This window comes from Athene noctua, chromosome 3 (genome assembly GCF_965140245.1).
Source record: "Athene noctua chromosome 3, bAthNoc1.hap1.1, whole genome shotgun sequence".
Classification (NCBI taxonomy): domain Eukaryota; kingdom Metazoa; phylum Chordata; class Aves; order Strigiformes; family Strigidae; genus Athene; species Athene noctua.
Window position 1 is genome coordinate 21,881,120 of NC_134039.1, and position 20,327 is coordinate 21,901,446.

The 20,327-nt window shown below is 35.2% G+C and overlaps 1 protein-coding gene across 21 annotated transcripts in view; it reads left to right on the forward strand.

Moving 5' to 3' along the window:
• The window catches only part of PLEKHA5 (pleckstrin homology domain containing A5), a 191,779-nt gene that overhangs the window by 130,047 nt on the left and 41,405 nt on the right, over positions 1-20,327 (forward strand). For 19 of the 21 annotated variants that reach the window (XR_012633389.1, XR_012633388.1, XM_074902235.1 and 16 more), the window contains 5 exons: positions 3,560-3,660; positions 4,551-4,666; positions 11,916-12,383; positions 17,162-17,630; positions 19,152-19,235. Coding sequence is in view for 19 of the 21 variants with exons in the window: in XM_074902235.1 (XP_074758336.1) it covers positions 3,560-3,660; positions 4,551-4,666; positions 11,916-12,383; positions 17,162-17,630; positions 19,152-19,235 (1,238 nt within the window). In the remaining 2 variants the exon portion in view is untranslated. The remainder of the gene's footprint in view (positions 1-3,559; positions 3,661-4,550; positions 4,667-11,915; positions 12,384-17,161; positions 17,631-19,151; positions 19,236-20,327) is intronic. The other 2 variants (XM_074902232.1, XM_074902234.1) reach the window with 1 other exon arrangement.

Below are 20,327 nucleotides of genomic sequence, written 5' to 3' on the forward strand. Positions count from 1 at the left end.
TTCCTGCCTGTCAGGTATGCTCAAAGGGCAAACTCATTCACAGCCACCTCCTTTATTAAATTCTGGATTGTCGTTTTCTCACTGCTTCTGTTGCTAGGAACTAAATATGCCAGGTTAAATCTGATGTTTCATGAAAATTAAGTAACTGCAATGGGGATAGGAAAAGGGATAGTGCAGGGGAACTGAAACTCTGCCTTTGGAATGATAAAGAGGATATATATGCCTTTTGGGAATCTAATCAGTGTTCATGAATACTTATAAAGTGAAAGGTTGTCCAATTCCATATGAGTGGAAGTCTCTGCTGTATTTGGAACAAAGAAATCTGTTAGTACCCTTATGTAGCTATATCAGACTTACTTTACATGGGAAAAATTAGTTGCTTATAATTCTAGTCTGGAGATATATATGCTAGAAAACTGATTCCATCACCATTACAGATTATTAACTGTAGTGCTCCCAAAGGGATAAACAAATGGGATTTGTGCATATGGAAGCATATTCAATCCTGAAATAAGGTGTACAACCATAATAATTTAAAGGATGCTCAGAGCAAAGAGGATTTCAGAGCATGGCAAAATAAGGGAAAATAAACAGTTAAGGCTATCTGCAGCCTTAACTGCAGACGAAGAGTAAGAAAGGGTTTCAGTTAAGGATGGGACTTTAGAACTGGTAGAAATGGTGTTGATGCTGGTGATGCTGAAAGCAGTGACTGATGAATTTAAAATGCTGTTCTGTTGAAGTGCAGCATGGTTCTAATCTAATCAAGACAAATCAGGTTATGAAACATAAAAGCTCTGTAACTGTTTTAGCAATTCTGAATTACTGAAATATAATTATTAGGCTTTGTTTCTTTATAACAAGATTTATACATAGTTGGATAAACCACTGTTACGTTACCCATGTTACGTTAATGGTTGGACTGGATGATCCACAAGGTCTTTTCCAACCTTGATGATTCTGTGGTTCTTTGTAAGTCAAAATTAAGTTATAATTTCAGTCATGGAGTCATCGACTGTGATACAGTTACACTGCATTTGGTTAAGTGGTCATTATGTACTCTGTGCTTTCTTATAGGATTTTCTTGTTTTAAACAAGTCTTCAGGCTCTCTTTTCCAAAGGTTCCGAAGCAAGTGCTGCTTTGTAGCTGCCTTAATAACAGATCAAATTGACTTAAAGCACTGCACATGAAGTATCTCAAAATAAAGCAAAAAAGCAATAAGAAAACCAACAACAAAGAAAATAAATACAAACAGCTCTATAATATTTTGTATTTCTACATATTAGTGACAAATAAGCTGAAATGCAGCATAATAGTCTAAATTGTTTACATTATAAACTTAGCTTTAAGCTTCACTTACTAGAAGGCAGTTAAAGCCGATAAACTGTAATTAAACATGTATAATGATAGTTTCAGAGGTATTAGAAACAGCTACTAAAATGTGCACTCTAAACCCTGTGCTTTTGTGGTTTTAATTCTGTCTCAGATATTGAAAAAAAGAAAGACGGGAGCCATACACTTACTCCCAGATCGCAAAGGGTGTTTCTGGCTGCACAATTGTGTTGATTGGGTTTTTTTTTAGTTTCGTTAGTAAATCTTACTGAACTTTTACAATTGTGTTGCAATGTTAGCAGCTTACATCTAATTTGTAGATGAAGAGAAAAATGATTTAATTGTATTTTTTCAGACCTTAGAGAATACTCATTTTCTGTTTCATGGAGGGATAAAAGACTGCCCACTTTCATACTGGGAGGTTATTATTGCAACAAATAAAAGATCCTAGAGCTGGACAGAGATCTGCTATTTTTCTCTTGTATTATTCAAACACAGCATACAAGTAAAGATGGGTATGGGGCAGTGTAATGTGTAGATAAAAGCTAGTCTGATTGGAAACAGATTTTTTAAATCTGGAAATGGAATGTAGCAGTATGTCTTTAACAAAGACCAAAGTCCTCCAAACATGCAACTGTTTGGTGGAAAAAAAATGCTTAATGCTTTTATATTGCACTAGTGGGTGTGACTTATTACTAAGTCAAAGCATAATCCAGCAGAAGGCAATTTTGCCCCAAAACAGCAGTTCAAATAAAGTAAACCTCAGCATTTGCCATGAATATTGGGACAGAGGAAAAAAAGGAAGATTTTTTTATGTGTGGGTAGTAAGACGTAAATACTTGAGACGGGAAGGTGGGATGTTTTCAGGCATATTTATGAATACAGTTAAGTACCTGAAAGTAGATCAACTCCCTTAATTTTCTTTCTGCCTTTTAATCAGAATAATTTTATGCTCAGTTCTCTAAGTAAATAACTATACCAGAAAACGTATTTTTTACATCGAACATGTCATGTAATGCAAAAATGGCTGGGCAGAGCTTTCCCCATATGAATAACTTAAACAAAAGTTGTGGCTTTTCAGAATTTAGGGAGTAAAGAGAACCAGGGAAAGACTTTTAATTCTGTGTATAACAGGTAGTCTTTTGTGCATTTTATCTGTATTTTAACAGGATTAATTTTCAGTGCTTGAAACTTTGTAATATCTATGTTTTCATCTTAATTTCGTAGGTGCATAGTCATTTGTTGTGGGCAGTATCTTCAACTAGGAAAAGTATGTTGGGGTGGTACAGTCTTCTAAGATAATGATTGTAAATAGAAGTTCTGTATACGAAATACAATTAAGGCTGACTTTGAATTGTATCCAATTGTTCTTTTATTAAAGTATAATTTGATTTAAGAGCTGGTTGTGACATCCAATTAAAATGTCAATTTATTATTATAATGTATTCTAAAATTTTATGTAAAACAAGGTTCTGGAAAAGGGTATGTGTTTTGTGGAAGAGTTTGTTTTTTACAAATTATCTGGAACATATGTATTCTTACACATAAATCTTCATTCGAATTACAAAAATTTGTGGCTCAATATGCCTGATAACAGAAGAATGTGCAAGTCTTCTCAAAGGCCAACCATTTTAAGTATTTTAAAATACTTCTGCTCTCATAGATATTTGCAGTTTTTACTGAGCAGGCAATAAGTAACAGGTATTGTTCTTGTCACTGAATTAGAGGCTCAGTTTCCATCTGCTTTTCAGTTTTGAAGTTACGTGCAGGTAAGCACTGATCCCCAGAAAAACTCAAGGCACAACTATTTCATGGTGTTTTCCATAGGACACGTCCGTAAAGTAGCTCATGTGGTAAACTTTAACAGAACTAGCACACTCAGGAGGATTTTTTATACTTGTTGTTCTTGGGGAAAAAGGCAGAGGTAGCCGTTTTCAGGTGGCCTGGAATTCACAGTGCGTAGCAGGGGGAGCACGCTTGTGTGATACACGTTTTGTGGCATAGGTGTTTTGGCAAAGAGAGACTGCACAGTTGCTCTTGTGGGCTGCACACTTCTGAGACTGTATACAGACACATGCATAACAAATCGGTCTGCCTTTCTGATTCTTTAATGCATTTTCTTGTTCGTGGTCCTGTGTTGTTAAATGCAGAGTTTCACTGAAGTGTCTGAATACAATTATTATGTGTCAAAACATTTTGTTTCTCTAATCAAAGACTGTACATTCACAGATGAGAAAGAAGAAGGAATACTAGGTAGCATACTTCTACCTAGTTTTCAGATATCTGTGCTTTCTGCTGAGGACCACATTAACCGCAAATATGCCTTTAAGGTAGGGGAAACCACTTTTCAATTTAATTTTATGTTAATAAATAACCTAGTGATAAGAACTCATTTTACTGAGTTGTTATACAAAACAGGATTGACAAACAGCTTCTGAGACGGATGTTTGCATAATACAGTAGCAGAGGAACCAAGTATTTAGCCATATTTAGCCATAACAACTAAAACTTATTATTCTTATTTTTAGTTCATGGATCTCAAATAGTGTGTGGTGTTTTAGTGTTGTAGACTGCATCAGCAGCTGAGCTTATCCCATGAATTAAAATTCTGTAGTTATTTAGATACAAAGTATCTTTATATGTAATAAAAACAAGGTTTTATTATCATTTAAATCACAGTATTACATGAATCATTGTTAGGAGTGTTTCACAGCTAATCTTTTTAATCATGATATAAATCACTCTACTAAACATTTTCTCTTGACTTTCTTTTTGATGTTTTATGAGCTCCTTTTGGCTCTTCTTTTGGCCTCCTAAGCAACACATCATTTATTTACTATGGTGAGTACAAATTAAAACTTACTGTGTCATTCAGACTGCAGAAATCTATGCCTAAATCTTATTTTTAATAATTATATTAATTTACATTAATGCATAGTCAAGATAGTTTTTAATAATTGAAAAAAATTTAAGGGCTCTTATTGAGTATATTAATGGGAAAGCAGCTACAATTGAAAATTATAGGCAATTATTTTGAAAATATGAATGCAGTGACAGAGAAATGTTGAAGTATTCCTTCCAATATTTTTTCCTGGTAATATTATTTGCAAAAAAATTATTATAGAAAATATTAGAGTGAGTTTACAGTAACATTATTTGCCTCTTTTCTTTTACAGAATCCTCATATTTTTATTGCAATGACCATGTCATTTCCAATCAGGCAGCTCATCCAAATATGAGGACCTATTATTTCTGCACAGATACGAGCAAGGAAATGGAGTTATGGATGAAAGCCATGACAGATGCAGCACTTGTGCAGACAGAGCCTGTGAAAAGGTAGTGTGGATTGACAAAACAGTGGCATGATGTATTTCTTTCTCATATTTAGTTTGATTTATTTAAATGAAACAGTATACCTTAAAATAGAATGTAAATTGGCTGAAGTAATTCCTCCTTATATGGAAGACCCCTTATCAATCAAACAATGTTGGATAAAATTTTGAAGTAGTAAAAATAATCTGAGTTCTGATCTGAATATGGATGCCTTGAGTATAAGGGCTAAAAATAAAAAAACCTGACTGATTTCTTTAGCCAGTGGCATCAAAAGAAGTGCAATGATATGTGCAGGCATGTTTGACTTCCCTGCCCTCCTGACTGAATAGCAGTAGCAGCTCAACTGATGGTAGTCTTTAAGACTTAGGACAGATTTAAGCCAAATTCACAACTGTAGTTCCTGGCTAAATTAAACAATTGTACTTACGGGCAACCTGTGGGGACCCATTCTTGCTCATCATTAAGCTGTCATCAAATTTATACTTACTTGACCCTGAAGCCTTATCCTTTATGTATCCATGTGCTGACAGTGAAAAGTAAGTAATCGCTGGAAGTCTGGTGTTCACAGAAACTGAATATTGTCTGCTGCCATCTAGCCAGTAAGAATTGTTTTCTCTTCTAATGTGGTCCCTTGGGTCAACTCCATTGCATCTCATCAGTTGAAAATTTAAAAGCTCCTCATTATTGATGGCACAGCAGTTATTGATGATAGCTGCTGTTACTTGATCTATACTGCACTCTGTTAGTTCCTGCTACAGTGAAGCTAAATGAACAACAGTAATGCTGAGAAATGTTGAGAAAAATAGTTTAAAAATTCCATAGATACAGGTACTAAAGAAGGTAATGTACAATTTTTGCAGAATAGTAACCACATTCAACTTGTTGTCAAAATACAATAAATCTTTCTGAATTTTGCATTGCTAGTGCAAGTCATTCCTGTTAACTTGTTCCTGACATTTCTATATCCTATGTTCCAGTATGGCGCTGACAGAAGCATTAAATGGAATGCAGAATGATTTGACACTTTTAATGTTACATGTTTTAATGTTTTGTGAGCTTCTCAGTCAAACATATGGAAACTCTTACTTGCACAGAAAACTAAGAACACTTTTCAATTTTTACTTGTGCAACTTCTTAGTGATTAATCTTAAACAAAGGGTTGGAATCCTACTTTCATTTCTAAAGTCATTTAAATATATATAGATAGTATATGAAGGATTTGATTCTCTGTATTGGACAGCAGAGTGAAACAGCTTAACAGAAAAAATATGTTCTCTTTACTTTGAAAAAATAACAGATGTGTTTCAAGTTCTCAGGTGTTACGTGTGTTTTTCCCAAAACTGCTGAAAATAAAAGATTATAGAAAGGAGGAGTGGTAGGTCCAATTACCACAATGAAATTTGATCTGATTATGTATGATTTAATATTGTATATGAAGATGTGATGTTCATTGTCTCCTGTAACCCCCCTTATGTTTGGGAACAGTAGATTTTACGGGGAAGGGGTAAACAGATTGAGATTGAGCATAAGTAAGTAGATACTAAATAGCATTTTCACCTTTTACTTTCTCTGTTCAGAGCTTTTAAGAGATTGCTTTTACAAGAGTGAAGTCACCTTGACAAAAGAAAATATCTTATTCAGCTTAGTGAATCTGAACAATCAGTTTTGGTTTCCATTATAAGTGTATTGCAGAAAGCTGTGGGAGCTTGCAGATAGAGAAAGGATTAAACCAAATCAGGCCCACTTAACTTCAAACAAAAATCGTGTATTGATTGTATAGGCACTTCATAGGGGGAATAATACTGTAGTGGGTCTTCTGAATCTTTTTTGAACTGGTGAAATGACCTTCATTTGGTATTTGCAATACTGTGAAGACTAAAGGTATGAAGAGGACATCTCTGTAGTAGAAAAAAATTGTGAAAAAAGTGTATGTCCATCTGACAGAGCCTCCTTAGTATCATCTTTGTTGTCTCTTGAGTAATAGTCAATGCTCTATGGAAAGTATTTAGTAAACATTATAGACATGTTCCATTAATACTTGTGACATTTCTTTTAACATAAGAAGCATTCTAATATGTTAATGTAAATATCCATTTTTCTGTGCAGTTCATTAATACAGCTGTACAGTTATGTTTGCTGCCTCAGAAAGCCTATCAAGATATGCAGTGAGCTCACCCTGGTGCCTGGTGCAGCTTTGCAGGCTAGTTGTCCTTCTAGGCTGCAGTGCTATGGCTGATCTAGCATGATGGATGTGCAGTCTACCACTGTGAATGGTGTTCCAGCCTCCTGAAAGGATTGGCCATGCATTTCTACCCACTTCTTTCAGCTGTAGTTCTTGTTCCAGCACTGGTGTCTGCCTATTTCAGGTGTTCGGCAGTGTGTAGGCAAATGGTGGGGATTCCCAACACAGCTGAGCTTATCTAACACTTTTCATCCAGCTATACATGCTCCTGCAGTCTGCCTTGCATTGCTTTGGGTGCTTATCTTACTCCTTGGTGAATCAGTGTAGCACACTTAAATGAGTAGAAAAGTACTCAGCAGCAAAATCAGTAGTTTTCTGCCTGGATATTCACATGCAGAACAGTCTTGCCAACAATCAAAACAAATGTCAGAAAAGCAGCAAGAAATGCAACTTATATCACACTATCTTGTTTTAATTCGGGCAAGAAACCTTAGAACAAAGCAGAAGTAGATGTGACCGCTTTGAAAAGTTTGTTAGTAGTCCTGTGAGAAAATACATTTCAAGACCAATGAAGTCTTAAAGACTTTCACATATTTTAGCTATAATAAGGAAGAAAATCCTTCAGACAACCATTTTCTAAAGAATCCATTCTTCCACTGTCAAACCAGTTCTTAAAATGAACTGTGTAGCAAGATGTGATCTTATCCAGAAATGCTGTTCCTTCCCTGTATAAAGCTGTTAAATATTAGGCATTGTATTACTTCATCTCTAAGTAACCTAAAGTTTGGCATGCACGTAGCTCTAAGCATAAATGATTTTGGTTCAGTCAGATTTAGCCATTGCCTTTCTTTCTCAATTCTGTTTTTTCTAGATGTTCTAACACTGTACCGAATACAGTTTTCTGATTTTTCAGATCCTTATGATACAATAGCTATAGTTATGAAGAACTTACTTCCTTAGATATTTATGCAAGCTGATATGGAGCTGCTCTAAGTGCTTTTTAATATAAATTACCCAATGATGTCATAATATAGTTCTTCAAATCCAGAAGTCAAGGTACTTCACTGCTAATGATACTCTGGAAATCCAAACCCAACAGTCTGTTAAAATTGAATGTTTTAACTTTAAATACTTTCAGAGCTACTATCTGTATCTTAGTTTTTCTGAGAATGTGAGTTTCTTGGAGAGAAAAAAATAAAAGGAATATTTAAAACATTAAGTTTTGGGGTTTTGTCCGGTTTTTGCATAAAATATTCTTACTTTCCGTGTATATTTAGCCACATAGAAACTGGGGTGAGAAAATAAAAATGTAACAATTTCTTTTAGAACTGATATGTAGTCACAGCAGAAAAACTCCCTTCTGATGTATAACTGCAGGGAAGGAAATATTATTTGGTCTTTTTGACTTAACTGTAATTACTCCTTTGTAAGCATTTTTATTTTAGTTTTACCTGGATAGTAAATCAAGTTTAATAATGTACTGAGAGACCTATCAAAATAGTTAAAACACAAATACTTCAGTCAGCGAAGAACTATTTAAGTTTATGACTCAAAACATGATCTCAATCTCTCTGGGCTAGCAAAGTATCTTACTCATTCCATATTGTATTGCTTGCAGATCACAGTTAAGTTGTGAGTACTGATTGCTTGTGTTTGTAGATGCTAATTTTCGCCAACGTACAGATTTATCATTTTCTCCTGAAATTCTGATTACTCTCCCATGCTTAAGAGCATGGCTTTTCTATCCTTTTGTTGTCAGGTGTATGTGCTAGAGCCTTTGTTTCTTCTAAGTGATGCAGCATGTACTAATTTTTTTTTTCCTCATAGTGTAGTTACTTTCCCTGAACAGCATAAGCTAAGCTGCCAAAAAGCACTTGTTAGCATAGCGATATGCACAGCGGGGGTTTACTGATGTCAGAGTGTTTGGAAAAGATGGTTTTTTCTTTTCAAATGCATCTTCATGGCTTTGTTAAATCACAGTCCTCACATCCATCTGAAACTTAATTACATGCCCCCCCCCTCCGTTTCAGAATTATTTATTTCTATAAAAAAGCATAAAATATGCCTGTATTACTGTTCCATACATATTATTCCTGTTTGGTTGCAGAAATTTATCAATTGCATCTCTTCATCATCTCCCTCTTCTGTCCTCAAAATACCCCTACAAGTCTTCCTGAATATGTCTTTGAGAACTAAATGGATGCCAATATATATATGGATTTGTTTCTTACATTTACCTCTTAGTCTCTGATAATTCTTTCTCATTTGGATCCTTTGCTGTGGAAAGAGATCTCTTGCTCACACTGATTTGATTCACAAATTTAAAGGACAGCCCGCAAGTCTACGTGAATGTCAGTCATCGCAGAGAATGTCACATATAAATGCTTGGCTGTGCTGTGTATAACCATAGTAACAAGTGATACAGCATAGAGATTGCATGGAAAAACCATTCTGTGGTTTAGTTCTTTTTTAATTAAGACAGACAGTGGAAAGTAGTATGATAGTGTGAATCAAAGACTGTGCCAAGTCTCGACTTTGCCACATATCTGATGAATGTCCTTAGAGATGCCACTCTCCCTCTGCACCACAGATTTTCCATCTGCAAAATGGCAACTGCTTCTCTGCTGCAAAACACCTTGAGAAAGATTGATATCAAGTGCTATATAAGAGGGTGGATGGTACTGTTAAGGAATGTTACATATATTAATAAGTGTGTTTAGGATTATTTGCAAGATAGTCCTTACATTTATATGAAAACTCTTGGGCACTGGCTGAAAACTGAAATTTTAACACCCTTTATTTCATAATTGTGGGAAATTGAGTTTTTCATCCACTTTCCTGTTTGGAGAATTCCTTTGGTTTGTGGTAGAATACTGGGTAGTACAGTTTTGAGGTGGGAGGGAAGAGGTGATCCAGTTTTCTTCTATAACGTTGAGAAGGAACCTAGGCAGAAATGTTTGGTCTTGGGAACAGTTCCCTTAGGGGGAAGAAAATATAAAGAAAATTCCTCACTTCTAAATTGCAGTAGGAGATTGCCATAGCATTTCTTTGCTGATACTTGGAAATTATAGAGAAGATGATGTAGGTATAGCAGTTCCACCACATGTGTCCTCCCCCACAAAAGTCTACATAAAAACAGGTTCTATGTAGAGATTTTTTTTCTCTAAAAGTTATGGTTGGCAGAAATATTACCCTCTCTTTTCTGCTAGCAGAAAACATTAGCTACATCTAACCTCAGCATTTAATAGTGATGTATGAGAGAAAAACACTGTTTAAAAGTAATGCTGATGCATATAGCCAGAGAGATGTTCATGTTAGACTATTGTTATGAATGTTTTAATTTGCAATACATTTGACGTGTGTGTGCACTTTCACATCAGCAGCTCAGGAATAATTACTGAAAAAAAGGACTCTTGATCTACTTGCATTAACAGAGAGAATTTTGGAGGACTTTTATAACATTTTGAAGTATCAAGCAGAGTTTGGGATCATCACAGCTACGTCAGGAAGAGGCATGGGGGGAAAATAATCGCACCCCTCGTTAACATGCAAAGTGCATGAGCATTCCATTCTAACTCACATACACTATGTGGCATTGATGTCTTACTGTTTCTGACTTACATTTGAAATTGTGAACTTGTCAGGGCAGGATTCTCTTGATTCCTTTCACATCATAGCAAGAGTAGAGTGGTAATGGGAGGTGTGTTTAAAATTAAGTGTCCAGTGTTATTAGCAGTGGGAAGTATTTTATAAGGACCTTACAGTTTTCAGTCCTTTATGTATTTGTCAGGGTTCTGTCCCAAATAATTGTTGGCCTGTTGGGAATTTATGGCTTAAATAATCTGTTGGGGAAGTGTAGAGTTGTTCGACATTTAAGCCTCCTGTTCAGGATGGGGTAAGCAAAAATGTTTATAGCTATGTATGTTGTTAGTCTGCTTTGAATTAGAGTATTTTTCAGAGGTGCAATCATACTTGTCCTCTTGGGCAGTTGTTAATGTGACGGTCTTTATACGCACAGATTAGACACTGGAATGGGACACAGTTAAAGTTGTTCTTTATGAGAAAAAATTGTTGATCAAAACATTTTAGGAATTTTAGTGTGTGGGTTTTTTTCTAGTTAAAAAAAAAAAAAAGCTCCTTATCTGAGCTGGATGTTCAGTTCATGTCCCAGTGCTGAAAAAAATACAGCTTCCTGACATTTTGAAATTTTAAAAAGAAAATAGCTAATGGAACTGCATATATTAAGTGCTTGTATAAGTACAGTAAAGCGGTAACTGTTCTAAAAATATAATTATTTTTGTGGTACAGTTTCCTAAGTCAGCAGCTATTTTCTCCCTTAAAATTAGGGAAGCCACAGTTATTTTCCACAAAATGTATGCCAGCCAGAGTGATAGCATACCAGAGAAACCTAATTGATACCAGTAATCATGAAAACTTGTTTACTTTCTTTAGAGGAATTCATTATACATTAAATTCAGCAGTATTGTGAATCACATGCTGGTCAGCAATGTAATCTATAATTTTTAAAGGTGGCTTTAAAAATCATCTGAATTTCAGGCTGTTGACATCTGGAAGCTGTAGCTCTTGGAGAGCTACGGAATATTTTTACTGTTTGAATGTCTAACCCTCCAGGAACTGAACATTCACTTTTTCAGACTCTTGTGTACATTTTTTCTAGGTGGTTAATTGGAAGTTGGCTTAAAAAAATTTCTCATGTTGTAAATGCTTTTAAAATAGCAAAGAAATAAAGCAGCATGAACCAAAAGAACTCAAAATCAACCAACCAATACAAAAAACCCAAACAAAACCCAAATCAAATACCACCACCCCCACAAACCAAACCAAACCAAAACCAAACAAACCCAACAACAACAATAAAACCAACCTGTCCTTGATTATTGTGAAAATATGTCCTGGATTTTCCCTTAAAGAGAAGATGTTGGTGTAAAATTCTCTGGACAGCGATTCACTGAAATAACCCTGATAAACACCAATATATTAGCTTTTTTTTATTACAATATTTTATGAATGTTTTATAGATATTATACCTTGTCGTATATTTCTTTCCAGAGTAGAGAAGCTAACCACAGAAAATACACCACCTCGAGATACAAATAATATTTCAAACCATCGGGTGCTAATTAAGCCAGATGCACAGAATAACCAGAGATGCAAAGAAACAAACAAACATGAGGAGAAGAAAGCTTTGGAAGCCGAAAAATATGGATTCCAGAAAGTTGGGCACGATAAACCGTTAACAAAAATTAACAGTGTAAAGCTAAATCCTTTGGGATCCGAATACAGAACTTTACCCATAAGCACGATTCAGGCTGGACACTTCAGACCACTTCATTTAAATGGTTCTGAGAATAAAGCTGGTGGTGTTGTCCTGGCAGATGCTGGAGATGGAGGTCAGCACAATGCAGTTCAGTCACATATGGAGTCTGAACGAGTTATGCAGAGAACTAATTCAATGCTGCAGTTGGAACAGTGGATTAAAATGCAAAGAGGAAAAGGGCAAGAAGATGAAACAAGAGGGTAAGTACAATGTAATTTTTTTTTTTTTGCTAGACTTCCTAGGAAATGATACTTAGATTTCTATCCTGGTTAGATTCTTCCAATTTTGGCATATATTACATAAATAGGTGATAATTGCTCTCTGTAAGAAGTTCCTGGACAACTGCTCGGAACAGATTTATTAAAGTTTCTCTTTTTATTAACATTTGAGTGATTATTAATAAATTAAACTATATTAATAACCTAATTAATAAAAATGACCAGAATCCATTGTTGGGTGTTAGAAATTTTTCTATCCTAGTAGAGAAGTGATGTCATCAATCATAACGATTTTTTTCCTCTTAAAATCTGTTCTTGAAATTGCCCTGTCTTTTGTATTTTTGTTTACAAATTCTTGTAATAATATTTTGTTTAAAATTCTTAAAAAATATTCCAGGAAATTTTTAAACTTTAAACAAGCTTTAATTGAAGAGAGAAAGAGAAGCTTTATCTAAAAGTAAGTCATAGAAATCTAACTTGATACTTAAAGCTTCTCTTCTCATGAAAGTAAACATCTCCCAGTTCTAATATTAGGTTCCTGTGCTTATTCATGAAGCTTTAAAATTATGTGTGAATGACTGACAATATGGAATTTTGTGCCAACTGCAATTTCTCTGTCTGACGGAAGTGCAGGGATGTTGTTTCCAGGCTGGCCTACAGACAAGCAGCTCTAACAATAAAATATAGAAGTTTTTAATACTACAGTAGATAGGAAGTATGGAGATGGTATCACAGGAGGTATTTTGAAGAGCTGGAAATTAGGGCGTTTGCATATAGATAGATGACAGAGCAGAGCTTAAGATAGAACGAAGTTCAGAAAATGTGTTTTCTGCAAATTTGAAAATATGGGGTTTGAGGGCTTTTCGGTTTTTGCAAAAACTTGAAAAATTTACATGAGGTTGACTTACACTTGTGAACATTGGTTGCACATTTCTTCATTGCCTTTGGTCCTTCATTAAATATAATTAGGAGTAGTTGATGTGGTGTTTCATGAAGTACTCAACATAAGTAGTTTGATAAAGTTTGGACTTGCAGTAGAGACATCAACTTGCATACTCTGACTTTTATTATGCATGCTTGTGTAATGAGAACTGAGAAGGCTCTCTGATGCAATTAACTTTTTTTAAATTGGACTGTAAAACTTGAAACCAAACAGTAGAAATTTGAATAGCAGTGCCATTTTTCATTTACAAACAAGTATAAAAATACTAAAACTGATTTCATTGTGGGAATCAAAGAGAAGGAAGTATTGTTAATAATGTTGCTAATTAACAATATTTTATTCTTCACTTCTTGCTTAAATAAGAATGGCACTGATAGTACAAAGAGTATTCTTTCAAATGCAGTTCTACATAAAAGTAGCAAACTGACAAAGAATTGGCCTTGAGCTATCTTTTTTGTTTTGTGTGGAAGTGATCTTGAATAATGATCCAAATTTATAATGTGATGTCTTTAGAATGCGATTTCATTTCATTTTTTTTTTTCTTGTTCAGATTGCCAGTTTCTGGCAGGAGACAGAAACTTAAGTAGAATTGAGGTTGGTGAATGAGAGTAGAATGAAAGAAGCTCCAGTTTATGCCCAAGCTTAAGGTTGAGGTGAGAGGTTAGTAAGGCTGTTTTGTAGTAACGCCTGTTCAACTCATATCTTGAATTTTTGAGAAAAGTAGTCTTCACTTAATGGGGATAAAATGCTGACTTTTAACAAAGATGCTTTCCATTGTATATGTCTCTCTAATGTGTTAGAGAAATCATGGAGGACCAAACTGAGTATCTGCGGTGTGACAGACTGAAAAAAAATTAGGACTTTGACAATACTGTCAAGTTAACAAAAATATTCAATTAAATAACTGTATATAAAATAGCAGCTATCAACTGTCCTCAATATGGAATGAGAAGGATTCACTGTAAAAGTACAAATTTTTTAGAGGAACAGGCTGATCCCTTAGTAGTTCATTGCCTGATAAATTAATGAGAATGTCAGCAATGAAGTTTTTAATTCTTGAAGCTGTTATCTGCCACTTCTGTGGATCTAGGCATCTAGTTTTGCAAGAGCCACATGCATAAAGACAACTGATGCCTTGAGGAAGATAAACCTTTATTTAAACCAAAAATAATGTTTTTTTAAATAAGAAAGAAAAACATTCTACTTCAGTATCATTGAATTAATTTTGCAGAAGTCAATTACAAATTAATGTTTTCACCACTTGAGTGGTCTTTCTCAAATGTGAAAAGATACAGAAGGGTTGTATAGTGCTAAGTGAGGTTTTCTGTTGCTGCTAACCGAGATGTGAGCCTCTGTCTTCCTACCTTGCCCATATAAGCTTCATCCTAAATAATAAGTGCCTGCTGTACAACACCAGGTTTCTATCTTCATTCTGCCACCCTTTGCTTGATTTGCACATGGAAGTTCTTTATTCTGGGGCAGCTGATATTTGCATCCTTTAGGATGAAGGGCTGTTTTGAGATTTCAATCTGAGGGTATTCATAATGTTGCAGAACTGAGCCCCTAAAGGTTTAGCAGAAAAGCCGTTTTCCCAGATAGTCCAGCTTAGAAAACAGAACCAGTATCGCTACCCAACAGTAATCCTAGAGACAACCTCTAATGGTGTCTATAAGGACTTTAAGAATACTGAAAAGTTACAAAACAGGTTCAATTAAATAACTGTATATAAAATAGGAGCTCTTAGCTGTCTTCAATATGAAATTAAAATGATTCTGTAAACTCATTTGGAAGCCCTTTTTTTCATATGGGAACATTTGGAGGGAGCTATTTATGATGACAGTTGCAGAAAATATTTTTCAACCTCACAGTGTGCACGACTGCTTGCTTGAGTGGCTGCAGCAGTCTCCCCTCGTGTGCAAGGCAGCTATAAGCTGCAGTATTGTCTGGAGTTGTTTTTTGGATTTGACTAGAATGGCATTTTTGCAAGTATCAACAGGACATTGGTGAATCTGTTTTGATTTTAATAAATTACATAAAACAAGGCTTCATATAGAGGCGGTTGGGCTTTTTACAGTTTTCATGGTTTACAAATACAAGATTGATATGTTCCCAAACGTTCTAGAATGTAAGTAATTCTATGCAGACTTTAAATTACCGTCTTTATGTAGTGAGAACTTCAGACAGCTTTTCAAGTTGTCCAGAATATTTAAAGAAGCCAACGGGATTATGCTGCCTATTTAAATAATAAAATGGGAGAGGATCTTCAGTGAGTGAAGTTTTTCTAGCTACTGGGTATCTTAATGGAAATATTAAGCTTCACCATACACATTTGTGAATAGCTAAAATAATACTTTGAAAGTTAGAAATTGAACTCAAAAATGTGTTGGTTGGTTGTTTTTTACGTATGGAGATGGAGAAAAGCCCTTACAGTTAATCATATGTTAGATGAAGAAATTTAGAGGTATTTAAGCAGGTTTTGCAGCAAAAGAATAGGATTTAGAATCCGTTTCCCTTATTTTGTGAGAATGGAAAGCTGCCCAATCTACAAAAGGGAATAATATTTCATTAATTCTTGGAAATGAAAGCTTCAGAAACTGTAACAGATTTTTTATATAAAGCTCTTTATAGCAGTTTTCGTCTCCAAAATGTTACACGTGATCGTAAATACTCAGCTTAACTATTTTCAGTGAAAAGTGGGGTTTACCATCATTAATTTCCATGATAGTTATTCCATAAGGATCTAACCTCCATAATGCTAGTTTACCTTGCCATTTGCCCTACATCATTTCTTCAGTGTTTTTGTGGCACTGAAGTAATTCAAAACCATCTTCAGATTCTCGAGGTGGCAGGGATTTATTTTGAATGAGTGTAGCTGAAAGCTGGCTGCCCCCTGATGGCTCAGTCATGTCCAGCCTGAGATCGGTTTTGTTGGCTCTGGGCAAGCATCTATCATAGATGTGATGAGTAGCAAAAGGCTTTAAGAGGTGCTCATCTGAATTTTAGATAAGGGTTGAATAAATCAATGTTTACAACCTCTGAATAAACAAGAAATGCTTTGTCACGCTTAAGCATGCATCAGTACTCAGTATGGAAAATTTTGCATTTCAACTAATGCTTGAAAGTTGCTAAATAACTGCAGCACTCCAGAATTTTAATGTGGCAACAAATTAAAGAATAAGCCTTTGAATTCATATTCAAGTTGAAAAGCAATACAATATTATTATTAAAGAAATACATTACTATTTGTTTTGCTTGAATAGCTGATATGGAATGACCTGTCCTTGACAATTGCAAAATATATTTTCATTAGACAATTACTACTATTTTTTATCGGTCTGCTCTTAAAAAAAACCACACAACCATAATCTTTTTCTATGTCCATAGTCATTGCTGAAGATTTTTTTTTTAGGGAAACAGTTTTTTTCACTTTTGAAAAATGGGCTTATATGGAAACAGTATAGAACTTCAAAGCTTTCAAAACTTTGACCTACACAGCATATAGACAAGTTAGAAGATAGATTTAAACTTCACAGAACTAGACTGTTAAACTGATAAAAAGATGAAATACGGATTATATAATCAAGCGGCTAATCACAGAAAGGATGCAAGTTTCGGCTGCTACAGTGCATTCAATCAGTATAGTTGATTTTTTAAATTGTCTTCTTGATTTTCTTGCATGTTTTTAAAATTACACTTGTAGTATTAAAAAAGAAAAAAAAGGTAAGAATTAGTTGGATAAACCTAACCAATATTGACAAACTTTATATTGCTGTAATATTAATGCTATCCACTAATAAAAAGAAAATTTGTGTTTCAGCATAATCTCATATCAGACATTACCAAGAAACATGCCAAGCCACCGACCTCAAGTTTTACCTCGGTACCCAGAAGGGTACAGAACACTGCCAAGGAACAGCAAAACACGGCCAGAAAGCCTCTGCAGTGTAACACCGTCAGTTTACGACAGAGCCATAGGACCAGCAACAGCTGAAGAAAAAAGGAGGTCAATGCGTGATGACACAATGTGGCAGCTCTATGAATGGCAGCAACGTCAGTTTTACAATAAGCAAACAACTCTTACTAGACACAGTACTTTAAGTAGCCCAAAAACTATGATTAATATTTCTGATCAGACAATGCATTCGATTCCCACCTCACCTTCTCATGGTTCGATCACTGGTTTCCAAGGATATTCCCCACAGCGGACCTACAGATCAGAAGTGTCTTCACCAGTGCAAAGAGGAGATGTAACTATTGATCGCAGACATAGGACACATCATACTAAGGTAAAAATAGTAATTTTAATAGTTAAAAATCTTATTTACCGAGATTTTTTAATGGAAAGTATACAATTACTGTAATACTCATGTTGCGTTGTAGTATGTTTTATTATAATGAAGGTTGTTACATCACTGTTTTCATAGGGAAAAGTTTGATTTTAAAAAGCATTTAAAAATCTAAAGGTTGTAAAAAGGTATTTTTCTAATAGAGTAGGTCAAAACATGTTATCCTAATATTACTGTCTATGTTATGTTTCTCTGAAGTAAAGGAGTCAATTGGCAAATTATTCAGAATAGTTTGTTGTATGTACAGAAATGTTTTTCTAGCTTTTTTAATTGAGAGGACTGAAAATGTTGGGTTTCTTTCCACATCCTGTTTTCTGTTCTTCAGCCACAAGTTTGCGGCCTTGGATTTCAGCAGAAAACTGAGTGTAGTCATTTCTTTTGATGCATTTCAATTATTATGGAGATCACTAAAGATCAGAGACTATGTGCTCACAACCTTAGCACTTGACTGGCATAACTTTGCTCGTCATCAGTGAGAGGGAGACACAAAGAATTGTAAACCAGTGTGCCTTATTTAGCTCTGCTGTATCCATGGTGCTTGTTTTTGAGTAGGTTGAAGATAATTACAGAAAAATTATTCTTTCAGTTGGATGTAAAACTAGAGTATGTATAAAATGCTTATGAACATTTTTCCTAAATCTTTGTCAGGTGCCTTTGTGTTTCTTGATGCAGGGACAAAAACTTAGCTACATCTTAAAGCAGTTTAAACAACTTGCAGTTGATTATTAAGCCTTTTTTAAAAAAAAAAAATTTAGTTTCTACAACAAAGGAGTCATTTTGACATCCTTTATGTGTCAACTGTGCTGGAAATTTAGTAATCAGTGCTTCTCACACATCTGAGAAATATCACTAGGGTCAGTGCTGCAGACCATGTGCTTCCTTGTCCTTTCAACCATGTTTTGCTTTCTGATATTTCTTTTTCCTTATGGAACACTTTATGCTAGTATTTCATTTCATATTTAGTATCTTGTATACAAGACTTCCATTTCCCTTGGTTTTTCATGCTATTTGGTTTGTATTTTTTTTAGTTAACACAACTAGCTATTGCCATTAACTTAAAAACACAGAGCTGTTAAGTGGTGGGTAATTAGGAGTGTGACTATTTGAAAACAGAATGGTAAATTTAAGATTTAAACCCCATCTGTATAGAGACCTTAGGTTTTTAAACAGTTTTCAGTGGTGGGTGGAAAAAATACAATTATTGTTTACACAGGCTATCAGTAGGGCACAACTATGAGGGAGGACTGTTGAATGACGAAAACTGGGGTGTTTCTAAAATTTAGTGAAAGCTACTCAAGCGTTCTAGATTGTAGACCAGCATGGAGCATGACTGGCCAAAGCTGGCACAAATCATAGCAAATTATCATGAGCCTGAAGTGGGTTTGACTTTTTTTCGCATTTAATAGTTTTTGAGTCTTTAGATAACTATGGATCATACTGTGCTATTTTGTTTCTGTACAGCATGTGTTTGTGCCTGAGAGAAGGTCAATGCCAGCAGGTCTGAGTTTACAGCCTGTTACTCCTCAGAGCCTCCAAGGCAAAACAGTGAGTTGGATTTTTATTTGGTACATCAGGGGTTTTTTTTAAGAGTAATCCTCTAAGTATGAAGAGACAACACTGAAATTTTTATTCTATTCAAAGCTTGTATTAAATGTAGCCTTTAATTGTCAGGGAGAGGGCAGAATACATCACAGAACACTTATTTCTTCATTAATTATTTAGAAAGTCTTAGAAGTAAAGTCTACCTTGTTTGGAAATCTTAGGGATACTAAAATTGCACTTGGTAAAACTGTGTTCTTTCTGATATCTTTCATTTTACTGTGGTGGAGCTGAAATTCTCATTGGTGGTGTTTCATCAAAGTAATATTGGTGAATACTGTCCACCTTCTTAACTAAAACATGACTCTTAGCTAAGAGATTGTCCTAAATTAATGTAATTTGCTTACCAGTTTTTGTCGTCTTTCCGTAATCTATCTCTGTCCATCTGAAATTACTGTTTGAGAGTTATTAAGAATACAGATTTTGAATCATGTTGTAGGCAACAGCTCCCCAGTCAATCCTTCCAACTGCCTGGACCCCTGTTTCTTACACCTCCCAGCATGAATCACTGGCACCTTCAGCAACTTATGGGTTGGCCTTTGGCAGCTGGCGCATTATCTCTGCGCCTTATCTTCTGCAGACATTTCTTTGGGTTCATGGCCCCATCAGCTCTCCTGGGCTCTGCTGCTGGAGCTGGGCTGATGAGCGGGGTAAGGGGCAAGGAGGTCCAAGCTTCTGCCTGTAGAAACCAGAAGTCCTGCCCACAGCACAGACGTTGCAAGGGCCAGAGGAGGAAACCTGTAGGTAGCTCTTTAAACAAAATTTTGTGTTGTGGTTGTTGCAGGTGTCCCAAGAGCTGTATTAAAAGCACAGCACTTACAGAAGTGTCAAAAATGTTTACAATATTACCAATGTCTAGAGAGGAGTAGGAATTACTGTTCAATAGGCTCCTGTATGGAAAAAAGTTTGCTTGCAAACATTGGATTTGTTCCTAATGCACTAAAAATTGGGCTTTTGCAGAACATACTGCGAGGAGTTTTGATCTTGAAAAAGTGATTCACTGTTCCTTTTGTTTGAAGACGCTACTTTCGATTCTCT